The sequence below is a fragment of the Mauremys reevesii genome, linkage group 11 (genome assembly GCF_016161935.1).
Source record: "Mauremys reevesii isolate NIE-2019 linkage group 11, ASM1616193v1, whole genome shotgun sequence".
Classification (NCBI taxonomy): domain Eukaryota; kingdom Metazoa; phylum Chordata; order Testudines; family Geoemydidae; genus Mauremys; species Mauremys reevesii.
This window is the reverse complement of record NC_052633.1, coordinates 19,629,789-19,652,405: the sequence shown is the minus strand read 5'-3', so window position 1 is coordinate 19,652,405 and position 22,617 is coordinate 19,629,789. Positions and strand designations below refer to the sequence as shown.

The following is a 22,617-nucleotide window of genomic DNA, read 5'->3' as shown; positions in this document are numbered from 1 at the left end:
CAGCTTCATACTTTGGATGTCCGTAGGGCTCTCACATTTTATATAGAGCGTTTTATAACCCTTTCGGCGTTCGCCCCAGCTCTTCGTAGCTGTAGCAGACCACCAGTCTCTTCCCAGTGGATCTCGTCTTGGGTAACATCCTGTATCAAGACATGCTACGAGCTTGCTCATGTTCAGGCTAGCCATCTTACTGCTCACTCTACAAGAGTGCAGGCCTCTTCTGCCGCCTTCCTGGCCCATGTCCCCATCCAGGAAATCTGTCGGGTGGCTACCTGGTCATCGGTTCACACCTTTGCTTCACACTACGCATTGGTACAACAATCCAGAGACGATGCAGCCTTCGGCTCAGCAGTCTTACATTCTGCCACGTCTCACTCCGACCCCACTGCCTAGGTAAGGCTTGGGAATCACCTAACTGGAATGCATATGAGCAATCACTCGAAGAAGAAAAGACTGTTACTCACCGTTGTAACTGTTCTTCGAGATGTGTTGCTCATATCCATTCCAGACCCGCCCTCCTTCCCCACTGTCGGAGTAGCCGGCAAGAAGGAACTGAGGGGCGGATGGGTCGGCAGGGGTATATATCTGGCGCTATCGCGGCGCCACTCCAGGGGGCGCCCAGCTGACCCACCGAGTGTTGCTAGGGTAAAAATCTTCCGACGAGCGTGCACGCAGCGCGCACACACCTAACTGGAATGGATATGAGCAACACATCTCGAAGAACAACAGTTACAACGGTGAGTAACCGTCTTTTTGGTTGGTAGGAACGTGTTGCTCACGGGGGTGGATTTTGCACACCCCGAGTGACATAGTTATGCTAACATCAATTGGTAGTGCAGACCAAGCCTAAATCTGCTGGGACTGGGAAAATATCTGGGAGATAAATTAGTAAACCTCTTATTATGACTAAAATCCTGATATTGTTCAAAGTCCACCACTTTGTACTCAACATAATAGTTTCTTCAGTTACTTTTGTTCAGGCACTGTTCATCAGGAATTTCAGAATATTATAACAGCTGCAAAAAATAAATGCAGTCTCTTGGTTTATCTACTTTCATTTTCTGACTAAACCAAAAAACCAATAGCAGCAACAAACACTGATAAAGGTAAACTTGGACCCTGATCCAGCAACTGATAGGATGCAGGTAGACTGATGAGCAATTTCAGGATCAGGGTGTTAGGGAGTACCGTGTGTGATGTGGGCCCTTGAAAAGGTTTTGACTTGGTTATTCAACACAATAAAATTTCAGTGCACTGTTTTTATTCTTTCTCTAGGGTTCTTTGTGCAAGTATTTGAGTCTTCACACCAGCGACTGGGTGAGCTCCTGTCGTTTGGCGCATTCGGTAACCAGGGGCCTGGCATACCTTCACACAGAGTTACCTCGAGGAGGTATGGTCAGGAAGGGACATGTTTACACCACAATAACTGGGCTGGTACCAGGTAGTAGTTGGGGGCGGGGGATGGTTGTTTTGTTTTTAATGTTAGTAGTGAAGAGAAAATGTATGGTTTGAGAAATCAATTAATGTGAGCAGATGATGACTCAAAATACAGACTACAAAGAGCTTCCTGTAGTACATTCTGATCTCCTGAGTACTCCAGGACCATGACGTAGATCTGTAGACGTTTTTATGAAAATGTGGAATGAGATGCTAGAATCCTATAAACAGGCAAGCAAGAAGCAGAGTTGCACAATTCTGCTGTATCATAGCAACAAATTACTAAAGATCTAAAGAATTTAACGTACAGTATCTAAATGCAAGAAAATGGATGAAGTGTTCTCATGCATTGTGCAGTTCAGATATAGGTCACTGAAGTAGTGTATGTGGTTTAAAAAAGAGTGGGTATGATGTATATGGAAGAAAAATATTTAAATCTTCTGTTTTGTTGTCGTTTTATTTTTCATACTATTTCATTTTTTATTTCAGGACAAAGATCATATCTTTTTGGTGTATAAATTACATCACCTACATACTTTAATGGTTTATTACAGCACTAGATGGGACAACATACTGATATAAGGGTTTTTCTTCTGTGCTTGCATGCTTCATTTAACATTTTGGGAGCTTAAGTATCATGATTATATACCAGACGTATTCTGAGATGTGTGATGTAAAAGATTACAGAGTATTGGCAGGCAGGGAGGTATTAGCCTTTTTGTTACAAATGGAAAAGATAAAAAGCTGTGGAAAGATCAGTTCACCAGTAACTACTAGAATTTGAGAGGGTGCTGAATTTTCGATTAAAAGCAAGGTTACATAAAAATAAGGATTGATATTTGCTAAGACAGTGAAAAATAAAGGAAAATAGCTACCTAAATACCAGCCTGGTGCTACCATACTTGGTATTCATGTATGCTAGTGAAACTGCAGCCACCACCTTAATTTAATCATTTTGAAATGTACATCCAGGTATCTCCGTAAGCAGCTATAATTGTGTAAGCCATCCACCACCATAGAGATAGAGCAATAGACTGATTTGTAAAAGCCAGCAAGGAGCTCGCAGTGTTTAAGCAACTCCTGTAGTTCTATGAACATCAGATCAGAACAAAATCACCTCTATAGTCTTGGCTGTTGTAGTAAACAAGTCTTGATTCAAATAATGGATATAAACTCTTCCACTGTCTAACAGTAGTAACTTGAGAATTCTTGTTAAGATTATAGTCACAATATTTTATGATAAAAGCATTGCCAAGCCTTGGTAATAAACCTTTCCAGAAAGGTTTATAATTAATTTGTTCAGCTATATTATACAATTTATAGTGAAATCCACAAAAATTTGCTAAAAACATCTATACTGCAACTAAAAGCCTCTGGCTGGCCCGTGCCAGCTGACGTGAGCTCATGGGCCTAAGGCTAAGGGGCTGTTTAATTGCAAGGTAGATTTTCAGGCTTTGGCTGGAGCCCAGGCTCTAGAACCCTGCAAGGTGGGAGGGGCCCGGAGCTTGGGCTACAGCCTGATCTGAAACCTCTACACTGCAATTAAATAGCTCTTTAGCTCAAGGCCCACGAGTCCAAGTCTGATGGCCCAAGTCAACCATGGGTGTCTAATTGCAGTGTAGACATACCCATGTGTGTTCAGTTGTCCAGCTGGAGTAGTAAATTTAAGAGGAATCTGAGGTTCTCCTGTGGGGCAACTGAGATCCATTTCAATAGTATTGTAGTGCGTTCAAGCATTGGAATAAGTGTGAGACATATACTGATATAAGTGCCCTCATCTGTCCAGTTTCTCCACAGACACCAAGCTAATTATAGTGAATTGCTGGTGCTTTCTTTTAAATGAGGACTGTATGAATATGGTGATCTCATTTGGACTGGCCATTAGATCCACGACAGCAGATCCATGCTTAAATACAGTACAGCTAAAATGCTGAACTACTTTTGGAATCAAAAGAAGCTTGTTGACTATTATTAGATCTATGTATCACAATTATATAATAATGCATTGCACATAAATAGCAAAATATCATGAACACCTGTCAGTGTTTCAGTAGTTAATAGAGCGTGTTGCAGTGGTCACTGTAAGCAGGGGAAATTGTTAGCGGCCTTAAAAACAAAAGTTCTATAAAAACCAAGCAAACACAATTTGGTTCCTCTTTTGCCAAGCAAAAGAGCTACTCAAGTAATAACGAACATTTCCATCTATCCCAATAGACCATTATAAACCTGCAATTTCCCATCGCGACTTGAACAGCCGTAATGTATTGGTGAAGAATGATGGAACATGTGTAATTAGTGATTTTGGATTATCCATGAGATTAACTGGAAATCGACTGGTACGTCCGGGCGAGGAGGACAATGCAGCCATTAGTGAGGTGAGCATGAATTAAGAAAACACAATGATGGGCATTTGTAAATGGTATCTAGCAAGAGAAAAATGAATTTGGAAGCAATCTTGAAATACTTGCTCCTCAAGTCATAGGGTAAATGCAGTGGTTGCACAATTTCTATGAAGGGAAGATATTGAAAAGAGTGGGTTATAGCATTGGGGCGATAAGGTTCTTTGGCCCTTTTAATAAAAAATTTAAAAACAAATGTAGTGTTTTTGAAAGAGGACACATGGACAGCCCTGGAGTTGGAAGTCCTCTTTCAATAGAATAGGTCTGACAGATCCGTGGCAGTGCACATTTTCCCACCAAAGCCCCTTGGTCCAAACTTGGGGAGACCACTGCTAGGTCCCAGAGAGTAATTGACTCTCCATACCAATTCAATCCTTTGTCTCTCTGCTGAGATCCGTAAACATAGGTGCAATTGCAGTGGGGTTTGTTGTGGTGTGGATACACAGTCTTTAGGTCTTGTATTGAGATTGCCAGTTCTTTTCGTATAGGCCCCAAACAACCTTCAGATGGTAATGATCTTTTGTCATGACCAACCCTGAACTGGATTTGAAGAAGTGGCATAGAAGTAAAGTCTCCATGTCCCACTTCCAGCTTTCTACAAGCCATTTAGACCCTTCCATCATCCCCTGACATCATTATATGGTCAGATTGTGGAGACTGAGGGGTGATGGCCCATGCAAGGATGTTTAAGAACCTGCTTCTTTCTGTAACTTGTAGAAGCATGAATACAGTGGAATCTGAATATAGGAAACTCAATTACAGTGAAGCACTGCTTTAAGTGAAGAAGAGTGAAAGTTCCAGAATGCTTCAGTCCATTTACAGTGAAGTCTCACTTCTCAATGTGTGTTCAAATGTGTTAATGTAATTCCCTTGGAATTCAGCTATACTAATAATAATATAATATGCTATAAATAAATAATTCTTAATGCTTAGATGTTAATTCTCTAGAAATACAGAACTTAATGCCTAACTGAAGAAAGAAGCAGAGAGAGAATAAGTTACCACTTTTTAAAGGGCAAGCATAAGAGGAACCTAACACTACCCAATCGGTAACGAAGAAGGGCTGGGCTGACCTTGCTACCTGTTCCCCAATGAGAGTATATATGTGTGGCGATAGACATGCGAGTAGGCATACAGTTGTCAATGTTCCCTGAACCTGCAGGAAAGAAGGGGAGGCCCTGCCAGCGTTCCTAGGTGAAGAAGATGAATTATTTTTCCCAGTAGGTCCTCTCCTGTTACCATAAAATACTCTGCTATAAAGTGAAGTTATTTGTGGAATTATTATTCCTCTATCAAAGGCTTTCCACTGTGTCCTGCTGAATATGAGGACACAATACAAGGGACATAATCATTTATTTTGCATGTATTTGATAAGTACAACAGAAGCAACATAGCGCAGGAAAGGTTTTATTATGACTAGGCTGGTGATAAGAGGTTAGAGTCCAAGGATATACATAATGGAAGTAACTGCTTTTTCTTCTAAATGATAGAAGAAAATACAAGGTAGGATAAGAATAATAAATAGGATCTATAATAAACTGAGTCAAATGTAGGCTTTACCTCGTGAGTTAAGAGTGCAACTGTTTGTTCCTGCAGGTTGGTACAATCCGCTATATGGCTCCTGAAGTGCTAGAAGGAGCAGTGAACTTGAGGGACTGTGAATCTGCTCTGAAACAAGTAGATATGTATGCACTAGGCCTTATCTACTGGGAGATCTTCATGAGATGCACAGACCTCTTCCCAGGTAACTAAAGGATTGACTGAAATAATGAAGTTAATAAAAAATATGGATCAGAAACCAAATTTGTGTTCTCACATAATAAAAATACAATCCATTACACTTGTGTTACAGAATAGATTTTTCTTCACTGTTTTTCACCATTATCTCAGTGCCATCTAGTGTTAAGGATTTTATTGGAATTAGTACAGTGTACTCAGTTGTAATACAATGGACATGGATGAAACACATGTCCTTGTATAGTTCATGTGCCCTGTTAACCATCAGTACATGCAGCCCATTGAATTGATGTAGCATCCCATGTTTCTCTCAAACAGCCCTTTCTAGTGTGCATGGAAAGTTGCAATGATTCATTGTGGATCTTCACAGCTACTCCTTTAGTATTTCATGCTAAACTCTTTCGATATCCCCTGAAAACTGATATCGTATCCCCTGAAAACTCACTCAGTGCCTGTAATATGGTAGAAGGGGAAATGGGCAGATAAAGTGGAACCCATGGGAATGCAGCCCATAGCCACCCTTGTATTTATTAGTGAGGTGCAGCCTGTGGATTTAACAGGTGCTGGCATGTAGTATTCCATCTATAGCCGAACAGCTGTACATTGCATGCTGGGACCTATAGTCTGATTGTGCCTCCCTCCCATGTTAAATACAGTCTGGTTTTTTTTTCATACAAATTAAATGTGTCCCACAGGTTCCTGGCCAGTTGCCAATGCACCCATCAATTGGGCAAAGCTTTGAGTGCCTCCCTAGGCAGTTCTAAACAATGACTTGTTCATATTTAACTAACTCAACTACATTTTGTTAATTTAAAATGTCTGTTTTAAGGGAAAGGGAAAAAAACATCATAGGGAGCAGTCTCCATGCCACCTCCTCTCATGTAAAAGTTCTTGATTCCCTGTTCTTTTTTTTTACAGCTGTGATTTCATTATGGGGTTTTTGTTTGTTTGTTTTTCTTTCCTAACAGGGGAGTCGGTGCCAGAGTACCAGATGGCATTCCAGACAGAAGTTGGAAACCATCCCACTTTTGAAGATATGCAAGTACTGGTATCTAGGGAGAAGCAACGACCAAAATTCCCAGAAGCTTGGAAAGAGAACAGTCTGGTAAGATAGAAAGTTAAAAAGAAGCATTTGCTTGAGGCAGCTAAGTCGTGCTCTCACTTTTCAAAGCCAAATGTTGAATCCATTTTTTTCTACTTGACATTAATATTTAAAGTTCTAGAGCTGCTCCAGGCTGGACTTTTTAAAATACTGAATTCAGTTTAAAAGAATTCATTGTTATAAAACAGTTCAGATTAAAACTAGGGGTTTTAAAAGAGAAATACTGTAATTACCACTGGATTTTTAAGTATTGTAGGTGCAAAAGTACATTATATTTATTATTAATATTATTATATGCCAAGTGCCCAAATTTCCTCAACGTAAACAAGGCAGAAATATCAAGACAGTCCATATCTGGAAATTTTATAAACTAAGAATGTCCCAAAATTTTAGCTAGTAAAAATTACATAGTATTTGCTATTGAAGCTAAGCAACATAGGGATTGTAAAGCTGAGTACTTTCTTAAATTATATCTTCTTTTGCCAAGATGTATATTCTTCAGCATTTGCAGAGCCTACAGCTTTCACTGATCATTTAATAAATATTACCAGATTTTAGAAATATTATGTTGCTTATTCATTTGATATTCATTTGAAAAATGTCTATTCGCAAAAAATATAAATAAGGCAGTTTTCTGGTTAGGAGATGAGAAAAATTTCCCAACTTTTGTCTGTTCCACTGAGCCAATACAGCACTGAGAATATCTGTTGCACACTACTCCCTACTTAGTAATTGATTTAAAATAATCTCTGTAAATAGGAGGTGATCTTTAGGCTGTTAAAGGTAGACAATGATGATTTACATGTTTATGTCACAACAAATATAAAAATAGTCAAAGAAGTGAGAGAAATTGTGGGTAAAAAAATTAATGGACTAAATATTTGGCTTTTAATAAAAGTGATTTTCTAGTTGTATTGTTTCAATGGTTGAAATTGTCTTCTTGAACCATCAGACACTTTGGTAGTCGACGTGTAACAATCTGCACTGTCAAGGTGATAGGGAACCTAAGGCCATATCTGCTCTAGCATGTGTCAACATGTCTTAAACCATTTCAGATATGGACACAGTCTACCAGAGTAATGTTATTGCAAGACATTGTGACGTTTTTGAAAAAGTGAACTACCTAGAAACGGTTGCACAGTTTCATCATGTTGTTCAAGAAAACCATGGTGCACTGTTCTCACTACAGCACTGATGTTATATTGCTGGTAAATACCGCTCTGGAAGAACCAAGTTTGGCACAGTTGTAGCTAGTCCAGTTCACAATGTTGATTGGACTCTTTGGGTATGTCTGCACTGCAGTAAAATACCTGTGTCTGGCCCGTGTCAGCTGACTTAGGCTTGTGGGGCTTGGGCTATGAGGCTGTAAAATTGCAGCGTAGCTGTTTGGGTTAGATGAGGCAGGGCGCTGGGATCTCAGGGTGGGGGAGGGTCCCAGAGCCTGGCCTCCAGCCCCAGCCTGAATGTCTGCACTGCAGTTTTATAGCTCCACAGCCTGAGCCCCACAAGCCCAAGTCAGCTGACATGGGGCCAGCCAGGGGTGTGTTGTTGCAGTGCTGACATACCCTGTTGATGCTCAGGTTGGGTTATGTTATTTTACAGATTTGCATTTTAAATGCTAATTATGTTGAACTATAGAACTATTAGGATTATTATGGGGTGGACTGGTAGCCCCTATATTTAGGTGACTATCATTTTTCTTGTGTTGTCACTAAGATTTTGGCAACATTCCAAAATAATAACTGAAAATGTACATTCTAATCTAAGGCTGGGCCTATGCTGCTTACAAAATAATCATCAGTAGCAGTACACAGGGCTGCCGGGGGTGGAGGGGGGCAAGTGGGGCAATTTGCCCTGGGCCCCACAGGGGCTCTGCGAGCCATGGCCGAGAATCCCTTTCCTGGCTAGAGGTGCTTTTTAATGTTTACTCACCTGGCGGCGGTCCGGGTCTTTGGCGGCACTTCGGCAGCGGGGGGACCTTCAGTTGCTCCGGGTCTTTGGCGGCACTTCGGCAGCGGGGGGACCTTCAGTTGCTCCGGGTCTTTGGCGACACTTCGGCAGCAGGGGGACCTTCAGTTGCTCCGGGTCTTTGGTGGCACTTCGGCGGCGGGGGGACCTTCAGTTGCTCCAGGTCTTTGGTAGCACTTCAGTGGTGGGTCCTTCAGTGCTGCCGAAGACGTGGAGCGAGTGAAGGACCCGCCGCTGCCGCTGCAGACTTGGAGCGCCTCCTGGTGAGTACAAGTTCCGCAGCTGGGGGTGCCTTTTTTAATTTCCGCTGCCCCGCTTTGCCCCAGGCCCCCTGTATCCTCTGGGCGGCCCTGGCAGTGTACACACTTCAGTAGGAGCACTAGGAACAGACAACATCCCTCTCAGAGGGGTGGGGGAGAGAGCTGGTCTAAGCATTTTCTAGTAATTTCCCTCACCTCCTTCAGACCCAAGACATGGTCCCACTGGCCTATTTCCCAACTCTAGGGGCACCAGTTGGGGAAAGAGCTCTTCCTACCTCCTGGGAGGAGTGGGAAGAGAGGGCTGGGCTCCTCTTGACCACTCCTTAGACCGCTGGGGACATATGCTGGGTCCATCTTTACCACCCCACCCTATTGGAATAACTGCCTTGTGTTCTGCGTGAAAGTTTCAGAGTTCAAACCCCACCAGTGATGCATGATACATGACAGTTACAGTTGCACATAATGCATTTTTTAGCAAATTTACTATTTACAGGAATTTTTTTGCTGAACTTGAATTATGATACAGTCTATAATTACATGATCACGTTCTATTTTTTCCATAGGGCCCCATCTCATTTGGTGCACTGGATGGTGCTCTGGGGAATAACCAGGGTGGTGTAGTGAATGAAACAGTCTGTAGATTCCCTGCTTCATTTGCTTTAGAAGCTGGAAGGTGTGTAATTGGCTCAGGGAGGGAAATACAGGAAGAAAGAGGATGGTCTTGTGGTTAAAGCAGGTGACTGTCACAGGAGAGCTCAGGTCTATTTCTGCCACTGTTTTTGTGTATGAGACTGAACATGAAATTTAGATTAAAATTTTCAAAAACACGTAAATCCCATTTTCAAAAGAGGCTCTGAAATACTGAGGTGAGTTTTGAAAATGGGTCCTAGGCTCCTAAAAAACACAGGCTCTTTTGAAAATTTAAGCCTTAAGTCAAAATGTTAGCAGGTAGCCATTAAGTGTGTTCTCATTTCCTCTGTGCCCCACTTACGACCCTGGAGAAGTAGAAGTGTGGAGCACTCGTAACTGCAGCTGTGCATGCTCCACGCCACTATGTGTGGAGCATGGCAGCATGGTCTGGAGGAATGTTCAGAGTCTCACATGCCTCTGCCACTGACTCATGGAATTGCCTCAGGAGAGTCTCTCTCTCTCCGCATTTTGCCATCTGTAAAATGGGGATAACACCATTTTCTTATCTCTCAGTGAAGAGAAATTCATTGATGTTTGTGAGGTACTCAGAGCCTACAGTGATGAGCAGTCTGGAAGAGACCAGGAGGAAATAAGTGATCTTGCATTAATTGTGTCTCCAGCAAAATAAAGCAGGGACCATCAATTGAATGATGAGGATAAAAATGATGGTATTCCTGAGTACATTCTGTACATTGAATGAGGCAGGGTCTCAATTTAAAAAAAAAGTATGTGATCATGTAATTAAAGACTATCATAATCCATATGCACCAGAGCCAGAAGGCATCATGTAAATGCACAGGCATCATGTAAATGCTCACTCTTTTGTGTAAACTAACTTTAAATGAACAGATTTGTGCATTTTTACCTTCATTCTCTCATTAAAATGTACACCAGCTTATGGCTAAAAGTCAGTATTTCACTTTATTCAGATCACTATCAGTCATAAGAAAGTAGATTAAAAACACAACATGTAAAGGAGAATAATTTGACACAAAGTTTCTCTTGCAGGCTGTGAGGTCCCTTAAAGAGACAATCGAAGACTGTTGGGACCAAGATGCTGAAGCTCGACTGACAGCCCAGTGTGCTGAAGAGAGGATGGCTGAACTCATGATGATTTGGGAGAGAAACAAATCAGTCAGCCCAACAGTCAATCCTATGTCTACTGCCATGCAGAATGAACGGTAAGAAGTGAAGTAGTCTGGTGTTAGTCAGCTGTCCTCAGTACACAGGTCACCCTGGGAGTGAGATTAGAATGTTAACAGTAGCTGAATATTCTTGGGAACTGGCATATTTATGTGAACATGTGTGAGCTAATGTGTATATGGACTTTGCATAGTTTTGTGTAGATTTTTCACAAACTTACTATATGAATCCACAACTAACTGATTCCTTGTAGCTTTGGGTCCCCAAATTCCCACAAATTCAATACACCTATGATGTACACAACTGTATTTTGGGGAGAGAGAATCAGACCTTCTGACTGAGTTATATAGCTACCTGAAAAATAGCCTTGAACTTTCACAGTCAAAATAAAGAAGTGATTATGAAGTGTCTTCAGGAACTCTTGCTAAATGATTCATGACATTTCTGTTTAAAATGTTTCTGCTAAAAGCTTTGTGTGTTCACTGCCAGCTGAGAGACATGAGTTCAGGAAATCATTCAGATTCCCAGTCCTGTATTTTTCAAGTAAGGAACCACAAGGTCAGCATTGACTTTATAATGATTCTGACCTGCAGAGAGAGAGAGACTGCGTATTTCCCTTTTCTGACTGTAAATGACCCAAAGGGAAGGAGAGTCAGCTGAGTTGATATTAATGCTCTGTGTATACTAGAGATCCTGTTTGGGGATACTCTTGATACCCAGGGCAGTGTCTCTTATCATATTAAACTTGTGTTTAAAATGATGTATCATGGATTTTTAGCATAATTTGCAACTCCATGATTTTTCCTGTTTCATTTCCTCCATCCTCTCTGCAGGGCTCTCTTCACCTCCCTCACCCCAAGATCTCTTCATTGCACTTAGAGTGGAGCCTCAGCAGCGAAGTGGGCAGTCATCAAATGGGATGACAAAATTCCTTACTTTTGGCTTTAAAAACAGTTAAGAGGATTGTTACATAAATAACATCCATGATGAAACCTGCTGCCCTACAAGTTCAGTTTCATGGCAGCCAGAATTTTTCATGGAAGCTATAGTGTGTTATCAGAGCTCCTTAAGTGGTTGATCTTAGGATTATACATGAGGGAAAAATAGAGGCCTTCAGTGGTGAGAGGCAGTTTGTTTATATATATATATATAAAGTCATAATGTCAGACTTTTTCTTTTCTTTTCTTTTCAAAGCAACCTGTCACATCACAGGCGTGTGCCAAAAATCAGGCCATATCCAGATTACTCTTCTTCCTCTTATATTGAAGACTCAATCCACCACACTGACAGTATAGTGAAGAACATTTCTTCTGAGCATTCAGTGTCCACTACACCATTGACTTCAGGGGAGAAGAACAGAAACTCCATTAACTATGAACGACAGCAAGCACAGGCTCGCATCCCTAGCCCTGAGACTAGTGTCACCAGTTTGTCCACCAACACAACTACCACCAACACAACTGGCCTCACGCCTAGCACTGGCATGACTACCATATCTGAGATGCCTTACTCAGATGAAACAAACCTCCATGCTACAAATGTCATGCAGCCTGTTGGACCAACTCCTGTTTGTCTGCAGCTAACAGAGGAGGACTTAGAAACCAACAAGCTGGATCCAAAAGAAGTAGATAAGAACCTAAAGGAGAGCTCTGATGAGAATCTGATGGAGCATTCCCTTAAACAGTTCAGTGGACCAGATCCACTCAGCAGCACCAGCTCCAGCTTGCTTTACCCACTGATCAAACTTGCAGCAGAGGTGACAGGACAGCAGGACTTCACACAAGCTGGGAATGGTCAAGCATGTTTGATTCCAGATGTCCCATCTACTCAGGTCTACCCTCTACCCAAGCAGCAGAACCTTCCGAAGAGGCCTACTAGTCTACCTTTAAACACCAAAAATTCAACAAAGGAGCCACGACTGAAATTTGGTGGGAAGCACAAATCAAACTTGAAGCAAGTGGAAACTGGAGTTGCCAAGATGAACACGATCAATGCTGCAGAACCTCATGTGGTAACAGTTACCATGAATGGAGTGGCCGGGAGGAGCCAAAGCATAAACTCGCATGGTGTAACAACCCAATATGCCAATGGTGCAGTGCCATCTGGCCAGACAACCAGTTCAGTGGCACACAGGGCCCAGGAAATGCTGCAGAATCAGTTCAGTGGAGAGGACAGTCGGCTGAATATTAACTCAAGCCCCGATGAGCATGAACCTTTACTGAGACGGGAGCAGCAAGTTGGCCAAGATGAAGGTGTTTTGGATCGTCTAGTGGACAGGAGAGAGCGACCGCTGGATAACGGCCGAACAAACGCCAATAACAACAACAGTAATCCATGTCCAATGCAAGACGTTACTACACTTGGCACCCAGAGAATGACAACATATCCTGGGCAGACCCAGACTAGAAGAGCACAGAGGCCTAATTCACTAGATCTATCGGCCACAAATTCTTTGGACAGCAGTAGCTTGCAGTGTAAGTGTTGACAGGACTCAAAAAATTTCCCAAACATTTTCTTACCTGAGAATTAAACATAAGTGCGTGGATGAAAAATACCTGTATTGTCTCACAGCCCAAATAGCCAACCCCCTCCCCCCCCCCAAATTGCATGCATATTTAATTTCGATTAGTGTAATTTCACTCCTCCCATTACATTAAATTTGTAGCCCCTGGCCTGAAAAAATATCAGTTCTTTCTCCCTCCCCCATCTTTGGAATAAATTGGTCCCCTTTCTAATCAATTCTGCTTTCACTCTCCAAATCCAATCACTTCTACACCTCTTCCTCTTTGCAGAGCTTCTCTGCTACTGCTGTCCTGGTTCCTCTCCTGGGTATGTTGGAGACCCTCCTAAGCTCTCTCCTCCTGTCCAATATTTCAGGGTTGTTAAAATAACTGATTACAATAACTAGTTACACACGCCATTATTTTTAAATGACTGGTTGCACTATATTATTATTAGCTTTTCAGAATAAGTACATCTGATTTTATTGTGGTAAGTAACAACAATTACAGTTATATAAGTTACTTTTCTTGAAATATTCCAATCCTGTGAGCTGATGTCTTGGTACCCAATACTGGTATGCAGCTCTCACGTATGATTAGCATTAGATACCAGGGCTGAGACCTGGAAGATCAGTACGTCCCATTATGGGGGTTCAGACTAGATAGAAAAACTACAGACTGCTGCATACTTTTGTCTGAATCCCAGTGTAATAGTAAATATTTTATCAACCTAGTGTCTGTGTTCAAGAAATTAATCAACGGTAGCATAAAGCAACATATTTTTAGATATAAACAACTTTAATAGACTGCAGGATAACTGTAATCACCCTTTGGGCTTCAACAGCAAAGGACACAAGAAGCCACAATGGGCTTTTTGTCTTTTCCCTGCAAGGCAAAAGTAACAAAAGGTTACAGCTAAGCTCTCCATTGGTTATAGCCTCCATTAGTTATTCCCTGTTCTGTTCAGTTTCAAAGGGACTGTTGGAAAGGCCTGTTTATCTTTCGGAGGGGGGGGGATTTCCAAAATACCCTGTGTTCTTGGAAGGAGCCAAGATAACTGGGATTGGAAGCCTTTGAATGTGCTTAGGCAGACAGAGAATATAATATTAGCGAAGTTATGTGGATGTGGGGGCTTTCCCAGCAGAAACTGAGGAGACACACATGTTTAAGTTAGCAATGTAAAACACACTGATACTTTTTGGAAAGGAAGAGTGCAAACCAGCAACAGAGCACTCATTAAATACAGTTAAAAGTTCACTGGTGGAATGTTTTTCTAGCTTCAGTTTGTTCTAATTAGGAAAATGAATTCAGTTAGGTTTGGGGTTGTTTTTTTTATTGTAGTCCTTTTTTCTTACCTCACCTTTTTACAGGTTAAATAAAGAAGATGTAGGGGTTTTTTTTGTTTTTTTTTTTAACAGTCAAATCTCAGTTGCTGATATTTAAATGCAGAAAAGGTGACAAATAACTGTCTTAAAGGTGTCACCATCCTAGACTGAAGTCCTGGTTCAGGAAAATCAGAGAATAGACCAGGGGTAGGCAACCTACGGCACGTGAGCTGATTTTCAGTGGCACTCACACTGCCCGGGTCCTGGCCACCAGTCCGGGGGGCTCTGCATTTTAATTTAATTTTAAATGAAGCTTCTTAAACATTTAAAAAACCTTATTTACTTTACATACAACAATAGTTTAGTTATATATTATAGACTTATAGAAAGAGACCTTCTAAAAACGTTAAAATGTATTACTGGCACGCGAAACTTTAAATTAGAGTGAATAAATGAAGACTCAGAACAGCACTTCTGAAAGGTTGCCGACCCCTGGAATAGAACATTTGGCCTCAAAATGAAAAGCTAGGTTTTGTCTGTGGTCATGTATGTCAGAACCTATTTGCCAGGTAGAATGGAATTTAAAAGGTAAATGATGTAATTGATACCATTTAAAAACTCAGCATTTACTGCCCTGTAATATTGCAGTAGTGCTTTGTCTCCCATTCCAAGTATAGAAAAATAGCATGGATACAAAAGTCACATTAATGTAAATGCTGAGGGCTCGATTCTACTCTTTTACACCAGTGTATGCGTAGGGTAACTGAAGTGACTCCACTGGAGTTACTACAGATTTACACTGTAATAATGGAGAGCACGATCTGGCCCTTTGTTTTAATGGCACCCACTGTACATAAATACTAGTCACCTTTCCTGTCACTATTGCTAGTTTTGACAGGATTTGTTTTTTTTCAGCCTACATGTACATGTAACTACCTTGAACTCTCAAGCATACTCTTCCTGTAACATTTTATTTTCGACTTTTATTTTCAGTAGGTGACTCATCACAAGATGGCAAACCGGGCTCAGGAGAAAAGATCAAGAAACGTGTGAAAACTCCATATTCACTTAAGCGGTGGCGCCCTTCAACATGGGTCATCTCCACTGAACCACTGGACTGCGAGGTGAACAACAATGGCAGTGACAGGGCAGTCCACTCTAAATCCAACACTGCTGTTTACCTGGCAGACGGAGGTACTGCCACAACAATGGTGTCTAAGGATGCAGGAGTGAACTGCCTGTGAAATATTTTAAAAGCCGACAAAATGACATTTTTGCATTATTTGAAACAAACATGCAGAAGACATTTTAAAAAACTGCTTTCTCCTCCTGTCAGCACCCCCTGCCAAGAACTCGCTTTAAATAGATTTCAGCTATGCAGAAATTTTTTAGCTTATGCTTCCATATTTTTTGTTTCATTTTTTTAACGTTTTTGCACTTTTATTTAGTATCGCTAAAGTTAAGTCTGTCTGGTTTTGACCACAGAATTATATATATGTGTATCAAAAATGTGGTCTCAAAATATTTTTTTAAAAAAAATAACAAAAAAATTTATTGCTGATAATCAGTTTGGACCAGTTCCTAAAGGTCACTAAAAACATAAGCAGACTATAAGACAGGTTTGACTGCAGTGGTGTCTTGTACCCATGTTTTGATTTCTGTGCACAAGTTAATTAGTATGTTTCTATGTTACAGAGTGTATTATCTTTTGAACGCCCTACTTTTCTTGTGTTATGTTGAAATGTGCAATAGTCTATAGTTCACAGTATGCTTTATTGGAAAGTGTGTTTATAAAACTGCCACACATTCTCCCCCTATTCGTATTTGTTAATTTTTTTCCTGACAGTTTGGCAGTCGGTCATTAATGACAATGAACTTTGCACACCATAGCCAGCTTGAAGCAGCTGCCTATATCTATCAATGAGCTCTAAGATTATAATGGAAAATGCATGAATTTTCCCCACCTTGAAAGGACTTTTAAAAGGAACAAACAAAATATGATTTCAGCTGCCTTTCTTTTCAACCTTCCATATCTTAACCAGTTTCCTTCATAGGAGACATGACACTGGAAGGGGAAGCTTTAAGCAAGACAGTGTTGAACAAAATGTGAGGAAACAAAGTAAGTCTGCCATTTTTCCATTTGATTTTTGCTGCAGTTTCAGAGTTTGTATTTATGAACATTTTTTATTGATTGCTATTAATGTGTATTTATCAGAAATCCTAATGAACTGTCCTACTAAGATCTTGAATATAAGTAGGTTGCATTTTGTTACTTACAAGAGAAAAAAGCCTGACTTATGATTGACACAAAACAGTCATGTGATGAGCAGCTAAGCGTCTATTAAATACCTCTGCAGAGGTAAATATTGAGGTCTGGAGCCATGTCCATCAAATTGCATATGCAAGTATGTTTATCCTAATTGGCAGCTGAGTTAAGTAAAAACTAGTTTTCTTAGAGTTTTGTATAGACCTCTTAATTCGTCTTGCTATTAGAATTTTAAACATACACTTTTAAAAGTTATGGCCATGTGGAGAGATTTCAATTTTTTATGGTGAAAACACTCAGAACGTATGTAATACATACATTGACTTCATGTATTGTGACCATTAATCCCTTGAGGTGAGTGACCACAACTTCTTCCCAGGGTAATAGAACTTGTTGTCTATTTAAAAAGAAGTAATTACGTCCTTACTGGCCATTCCACCCACATGAGGCCTTTGTCTCAAGAGTGATTATTTACCCTGCTGAAATAAATTTAATAAGAAGTAATTAGCTAAAAATTGAAGTATCTAGCGTAGTGTGGCACTGAGCAAAGCTTTGTAGCTGTATTTGAAAATGGCTCATGTTCGAACACTAACTTAAACTGTGGAAAAATGATTCCGTCAGCATGCCAAATCCCTATGGCAGGACGCTGGCAGTCAAGATTTGCCACCAAACTTGCCTTTTTTCAGCTGACTGAATCTGATTTTCTGTCCTTTCAAGACCATTCATTTCCTTGATATTGCTCTGGTACAATCTTTCCCCATAAGGTAACTTTTTCTAACTCTCTTTGAGCCTCTGATGATTACCTGCCATATGTAATATATGGCCTTCCATATCTGACTCTGTTTCCAAGCTTCCTTGTTTGCATTCCTGTCTCTCTTTGGCATCTTATCCTGCTTCCTAAATGCTGTAGGCCAGATTCTGCTGTCAGATACACCAGTATAAATCCAGAGTTACTCTGTTATTATACTGGTGTAACTGAAATCAGACTCTGGCCCAGTGTAGTTGCAGGAGTGTAAATCAGGGCAGAATTTGGCCTCCAGCTCTTTAAGCACTGGCCAGGTCCTTACACCCAAATAAAGGCCCCTGCTTTTCTCTTAGGCACAACTCTGTTAACCTAATGTATAAATATTCAGCTGCTTCTCTTTATGTTGCTAAAAAATTTTCTCCATTTTATTTTCAGTTCTTTCTCCTGCTTGCCATCTGCTGCAATCTTACATCCCAGATATTGAAAACTTGCCACTCGTTCAGTTGGCTTGCATTACACGCCGATCTGAATTCTTGGCACTATAGTCATAATATTGCCTGTGCTTTTTGTTTCTTTTGGGGTTTACCTTCACTTGAAATTCTTCACACTTTTTGGGTCTATGTGTGAATTTCTGGAGTACAATACTTTGTTTTTTTGCAACAATCACGATATCACGTGCATAATGAAGATTGCTCACATCTCTTCTAGTGACTTTTTGCTTTGCCTTAAGTGTAACCTTTATCATCGTTTCAGAGTGTTAGTTTAAAAAACATCTGTAAAACACTCTGTGACAGTTCTCAGGGCACCCAGGACTGTGTTTCTCCTTGGTTACCCCCTACCTCCAGCAAGAGGGAGTCTTTCTTAAGGTTGCTGGGCATCAGCTCCTTGACACCATGAGCCTTTCAGCCACTTGCGCACTCTTCTCTGAGCTATGCCAGCCCTAACTTCACCTTGCACCCCAATCCCTGAGTCCTTTTGAATTATTCCCCTGTGACATCCAGCCCCTAACATTAGCTACTCACAAAAATTCCAGACCCGCCCATTTTATCTTAAATCACGGCACCTGTAAACCACGCAGCACTTGTGAGCATTCATACTAAAACAAAACTAGGGTTATTTAAGAAAGAATAAAGATTTAACTAGAAGTGAGCGAAAGTGATAGAAACAACTTATGACAACGCAAACCTGGGTCTACACTTACCAATGATTACCTTTCCTATATAATAAGGTAGTCTTTCCCCCCAGGGTTCAGTCAATTGCTGAGCTGGCTGGTGTCGCAAGAATCAGGATCTAAATGTTCATGAAAGCCCCCTGCTCCGTAAGTGGTTTCCTCAGTGAATGGATCCAGAGTGCCTTTCACTCTTTTGTCTTTACTCATAGCCCTGGTGATATCCTGCCTGCTGTAATATTCCTTTTCACCTCCAAGTGGTGTCAATCATTGGCAGTTGTCTTTGATGGTTTTCCATTGACTGTTCTGGGATGTGGCCAGGTTAGATAATGGACCCTTGCATTGCCCTGCCAGCTGACTGGGGAGGGGTAACAACTCCCTCTTGCTTGAATGAGACATCATTGAAACATGTTGCTCCGGTGACTAATTTTTACTCCAAGTCCATAAAGCATGCTTTCAGTATAAATACATTATTTCTTAAATATCCGTACACACATCTCATAATGATTGAGTCTTGACAAGTTATGAGCTTTCTATAGATACCTTTTATATTACTCTTTATGGATAAATATCCTGTAAGACGTGTTTGGTGCAGTGAGTTTGTCAGGTCTGAGGTCAGAGAGGTTTGCAAAGAACAGGGGCCCTTTGCCAAGGAGCATCTGTATCACACACTCACACTCTTATCAAAGGGTTTGTCTACACTACAGCCTATGCCAGCAAAATTTATGTCGCTCAGGCGTGTGAATATTCCATCCTCCCTGCGCAACATAAGTTATACCGACATAAGCACTCATGTGCACACTTGTATGTCGGTGGGAGAGCTTTTAATGCTGACATAGCTTCTGCCACTTGCAGAGGAGGTTTTATTATGCCAATGGGAGAGCTCTCTCCTGTTGGCATAGAGCGTCTTCACCAGATGTGCTGCAGCGGCGCAGCTGTACGTATAGACATGGCCTAAGTTGAAACATGCTAGGAAAAGAAAAATTATTTGCTCTAAATACTACTGCTTTCTGCCAAGGCTGCTTTTGCCAAGGCTGATTATACCAGTCTTGTAGCTTTTGTTTTAGGCCAAACCTTTGTAAGAATTCAAACTTTTTTATGCTTGATGCAATCAAAGATTTAATAAAATCACTGTACCAGATGGAAAAGTCTTTCTGGCATTCTGCAATTTTTCCTAAGCATCCTTAAAGCAAATATAACTTTCACATTTCTCGTGTCTTCCTCTAACCTTTTGTTGAAAACCTTTGGGGTAAATCACAATTGTCAGAAAGCATCTGTTGTATAATCTATCATGGATAAATATCATTTGTAACATAGTAGAAATATGTACACTTTATCCCAATATGAATTCTAGGTCAAAAGGAGCAGCTTTATTACTTCTAAAGATCAAGCCATACAAATGTTAGGTATATATTAAAATGTTCTAATTTTGCAGCATTAGATGAGGTGAGACTAAATATGGCTTAATTCTGATGTATAATTAGCAAAGCCTTTGTTTTGCTCACAGTAGGTAATCTTATCTTTTCCACAGAACACAATTCCTGTAATTAAATTACATTGAATTATAGCTCACAAAAGTACCTTGGAGAGTCATACTTAAGGTCAAGTCAAATACAAGAGAGAGAATTCTACAAATCAAACGTATTTGTTAACTAATGTACAGTAAATCAGTTTTGGAAAGTCCAGTTTATTTATTTGTTGTTAAAAAAATACATCAATGGATAATGATGAAAGTTGATAAATTACCATTTTTCTAAATGCATATTGCAGACAATATAAATGTATCAAAATGACAATAGACTGATAATGTAAATAGCAATGGATTGTGCCAATGTCAAATAAGCAATGGTAGAATATTTTATATGTTCACTTCTAATATGGAATTCAAGTAAAATGTTACAACAAACATAGGTGACCTAGCTATGTATAGGCCACTCAGAAATCTTATTGGTTTTAGAAAATCACACGTATTAAATCTAAAGGACTTGTCCACGCAAATATGTTGTCTGTTCACACATTTCCTACTCCTATGAAGTTATTTATCAACATCACACACTTAGTTTTGAGAATAGGAATTCTAGCCATATGTGTAGACATGCCTATATGGTGATAGATTTATTTTCTTTTTAACAAAAATAGAGATTTATGAGTAGATTATGAGGAAATTCAGGGGAAATGTTCCAGATAGTGCTCCACAAATGCATATGTGCACACCGGCTAAATAATTAAAAGATAATCCCACTCTTGCTATTCCCAGGTGTATTTAAATTGCAGAACTAAAAGTAAAGAAATACTTCATTTAAAAGAAAACCAGGATGCGTTGTGATTATATCATCTTCCAACCCCGGGAATACTTCATTGTAAAAACCACAAATTTTGTCTGTATTATGTTTTGTTAATATAGTTCACTTCACAGTCTTTTCTGTCATTCATTCACATCTAGAAAATTACCTGGTTTTAGTCGCAATGCAGTTTTGTTATTTTTTCAAAGTTTATTCGGGCAGAAACAAAAGTGAGAGGGATGTTGGCAGGTTTCAGGGATAAACTGAAAAATGTTTGATATGGAGTTGTTTAGAAAATAAATATCCTTCCACCCAACAACTTACTCCAGAAAAGCTCTTTAATCCTGAATGCTACAGGAAAAGATACATATATTAAAAAAGACATGAACATAGACATGTATGGAAGAGATTATCAAACAAAATTTGATAAGTACTATATTCTTACTCAGCAGATACATCTTATGTACATAATATATATGCTGCATAATTTCAGGGCCATGCAGTTTGCTGGAGCCCTCCATGTGTTCTAATGATATTGCTAAAGTACTTTTGAGAGAGAGAAATTAAAAATATACATATTCCACTAGTGTAACTCTCATGGAAATATATTCAGATAGTCATTTTGTAATGTGATAAAAAATGAAAACATCACAACTATTTTGTCCCTTAACATTATCTATACAGCATAGCCTTTCTGGAAATAGTATATATGCTGTGGGTTTTACTGCCAAAATGTGTCCGAACAATGTATCTTTATGTTATCTTTTACATTATTTGATTTTTGAATATAGATTTACATTCACAGCTTCCAGATCCTGACTTTGATCTATAAAATCTGTCGTTACGGGTGCTTAGCACCTCTCAGGATTGACCTCTTATCCATAATGAAATTTGCTTCCCACCTCTTTTGGTACATATAAAAAGAGTTAGTAAACATGGGCAGCTATAAACACAGAAATTGCAACCTGAACATCTGTCATGAGTAAAATGCATACACGTAAGTCAATACAGGGCAAGTGTTTTACATTGTGCTGTGATTTATACATGCACACAGGCACTGATTTTTGTTTTTCCCGCTGGGTGCTCCACCCCCTGCTCCACCCTTGCCCCGCACCCTCCTCTGAGGCCCCACCTTCATGCCTCACCTAATGCCCCTCGCTGCTCACTCCTCTCCATTCCCTCTCCTGAGGCTGCTCCAACCGCCACTCCTTCCTCTCTGCCCCTCCCTCTCCTAGCACCTCCAACCAGTCACTCGCTGATCGGCGGCCAGCCCCGGGGCCGGAACCAGTGTGGCTGGTGGACGCTGAGCAGCCCCTATTTTTTTTCCATGGGTGCTTGAGGCACAGAGCACCCACAGAGTTGGTGTCTATGTACATGCACCAAATAATAGTTCCTTATTGCTACCACAGAGAAAATGATAAAGGAAAAAACAAGATTAAAACAATCTATAGTATAGAGTAAATCCGTAGGCTGTGTCCTTATCCAGATGTCAGAACTCATTTGTAACAATCTAACCAAACATTCACCCACAGATAGACATCTCATTAGCCTATGAAAACTGGACTGTAGATCATTCAGCACTTTCTCTACTTTT

The 22,617-nt window shown here is 40.3% G+C and overlaps 1 protein-coding gene across 1 annotated transcript in view; it reads left to right on the top strand.

The window, feature by feature from the left end:
- BMPR2 (bone morphogenetic protein receptor type 2) overlaps positions 1-21,428 on the top strand; it is a 168,412-nt gene extending 146,984 nt beyond the window's left edge. Inside the window, exons 7-13 of the mRNA XM_039495929.1 lie at positions 1,276-1,390; positions 3,652-3,812; positions 5,433-5,580; positions 6,542-6,678; positions 10,602-10,774; positions 11,931-13,210; positions 15,556-21,428. Of these exons, the coding sequence (XP_039351863.1) occupies positions 1,276-1,390; positions 3,652-3,812; positions 5,433-5,580; positions 6,542-6,678; positions 10,602-10,774; positions 11,931-13,210; positions 15,556-15,806 (2,265 nt within the window). The 3' untranslated portion in view covers positions 15,807-21,428. The remainder of the gene's footprint in view (positions 1-1,275; positions 1,391-3,651; positions 3,813-5,432; positions 5,581-6,541; positions 6,679-10,601; positions 10,775-11,930; positions 13,211-15,555) is intronic.
- Positions 21,429-22,617: the final 1,189 nt, after the last annotated feature.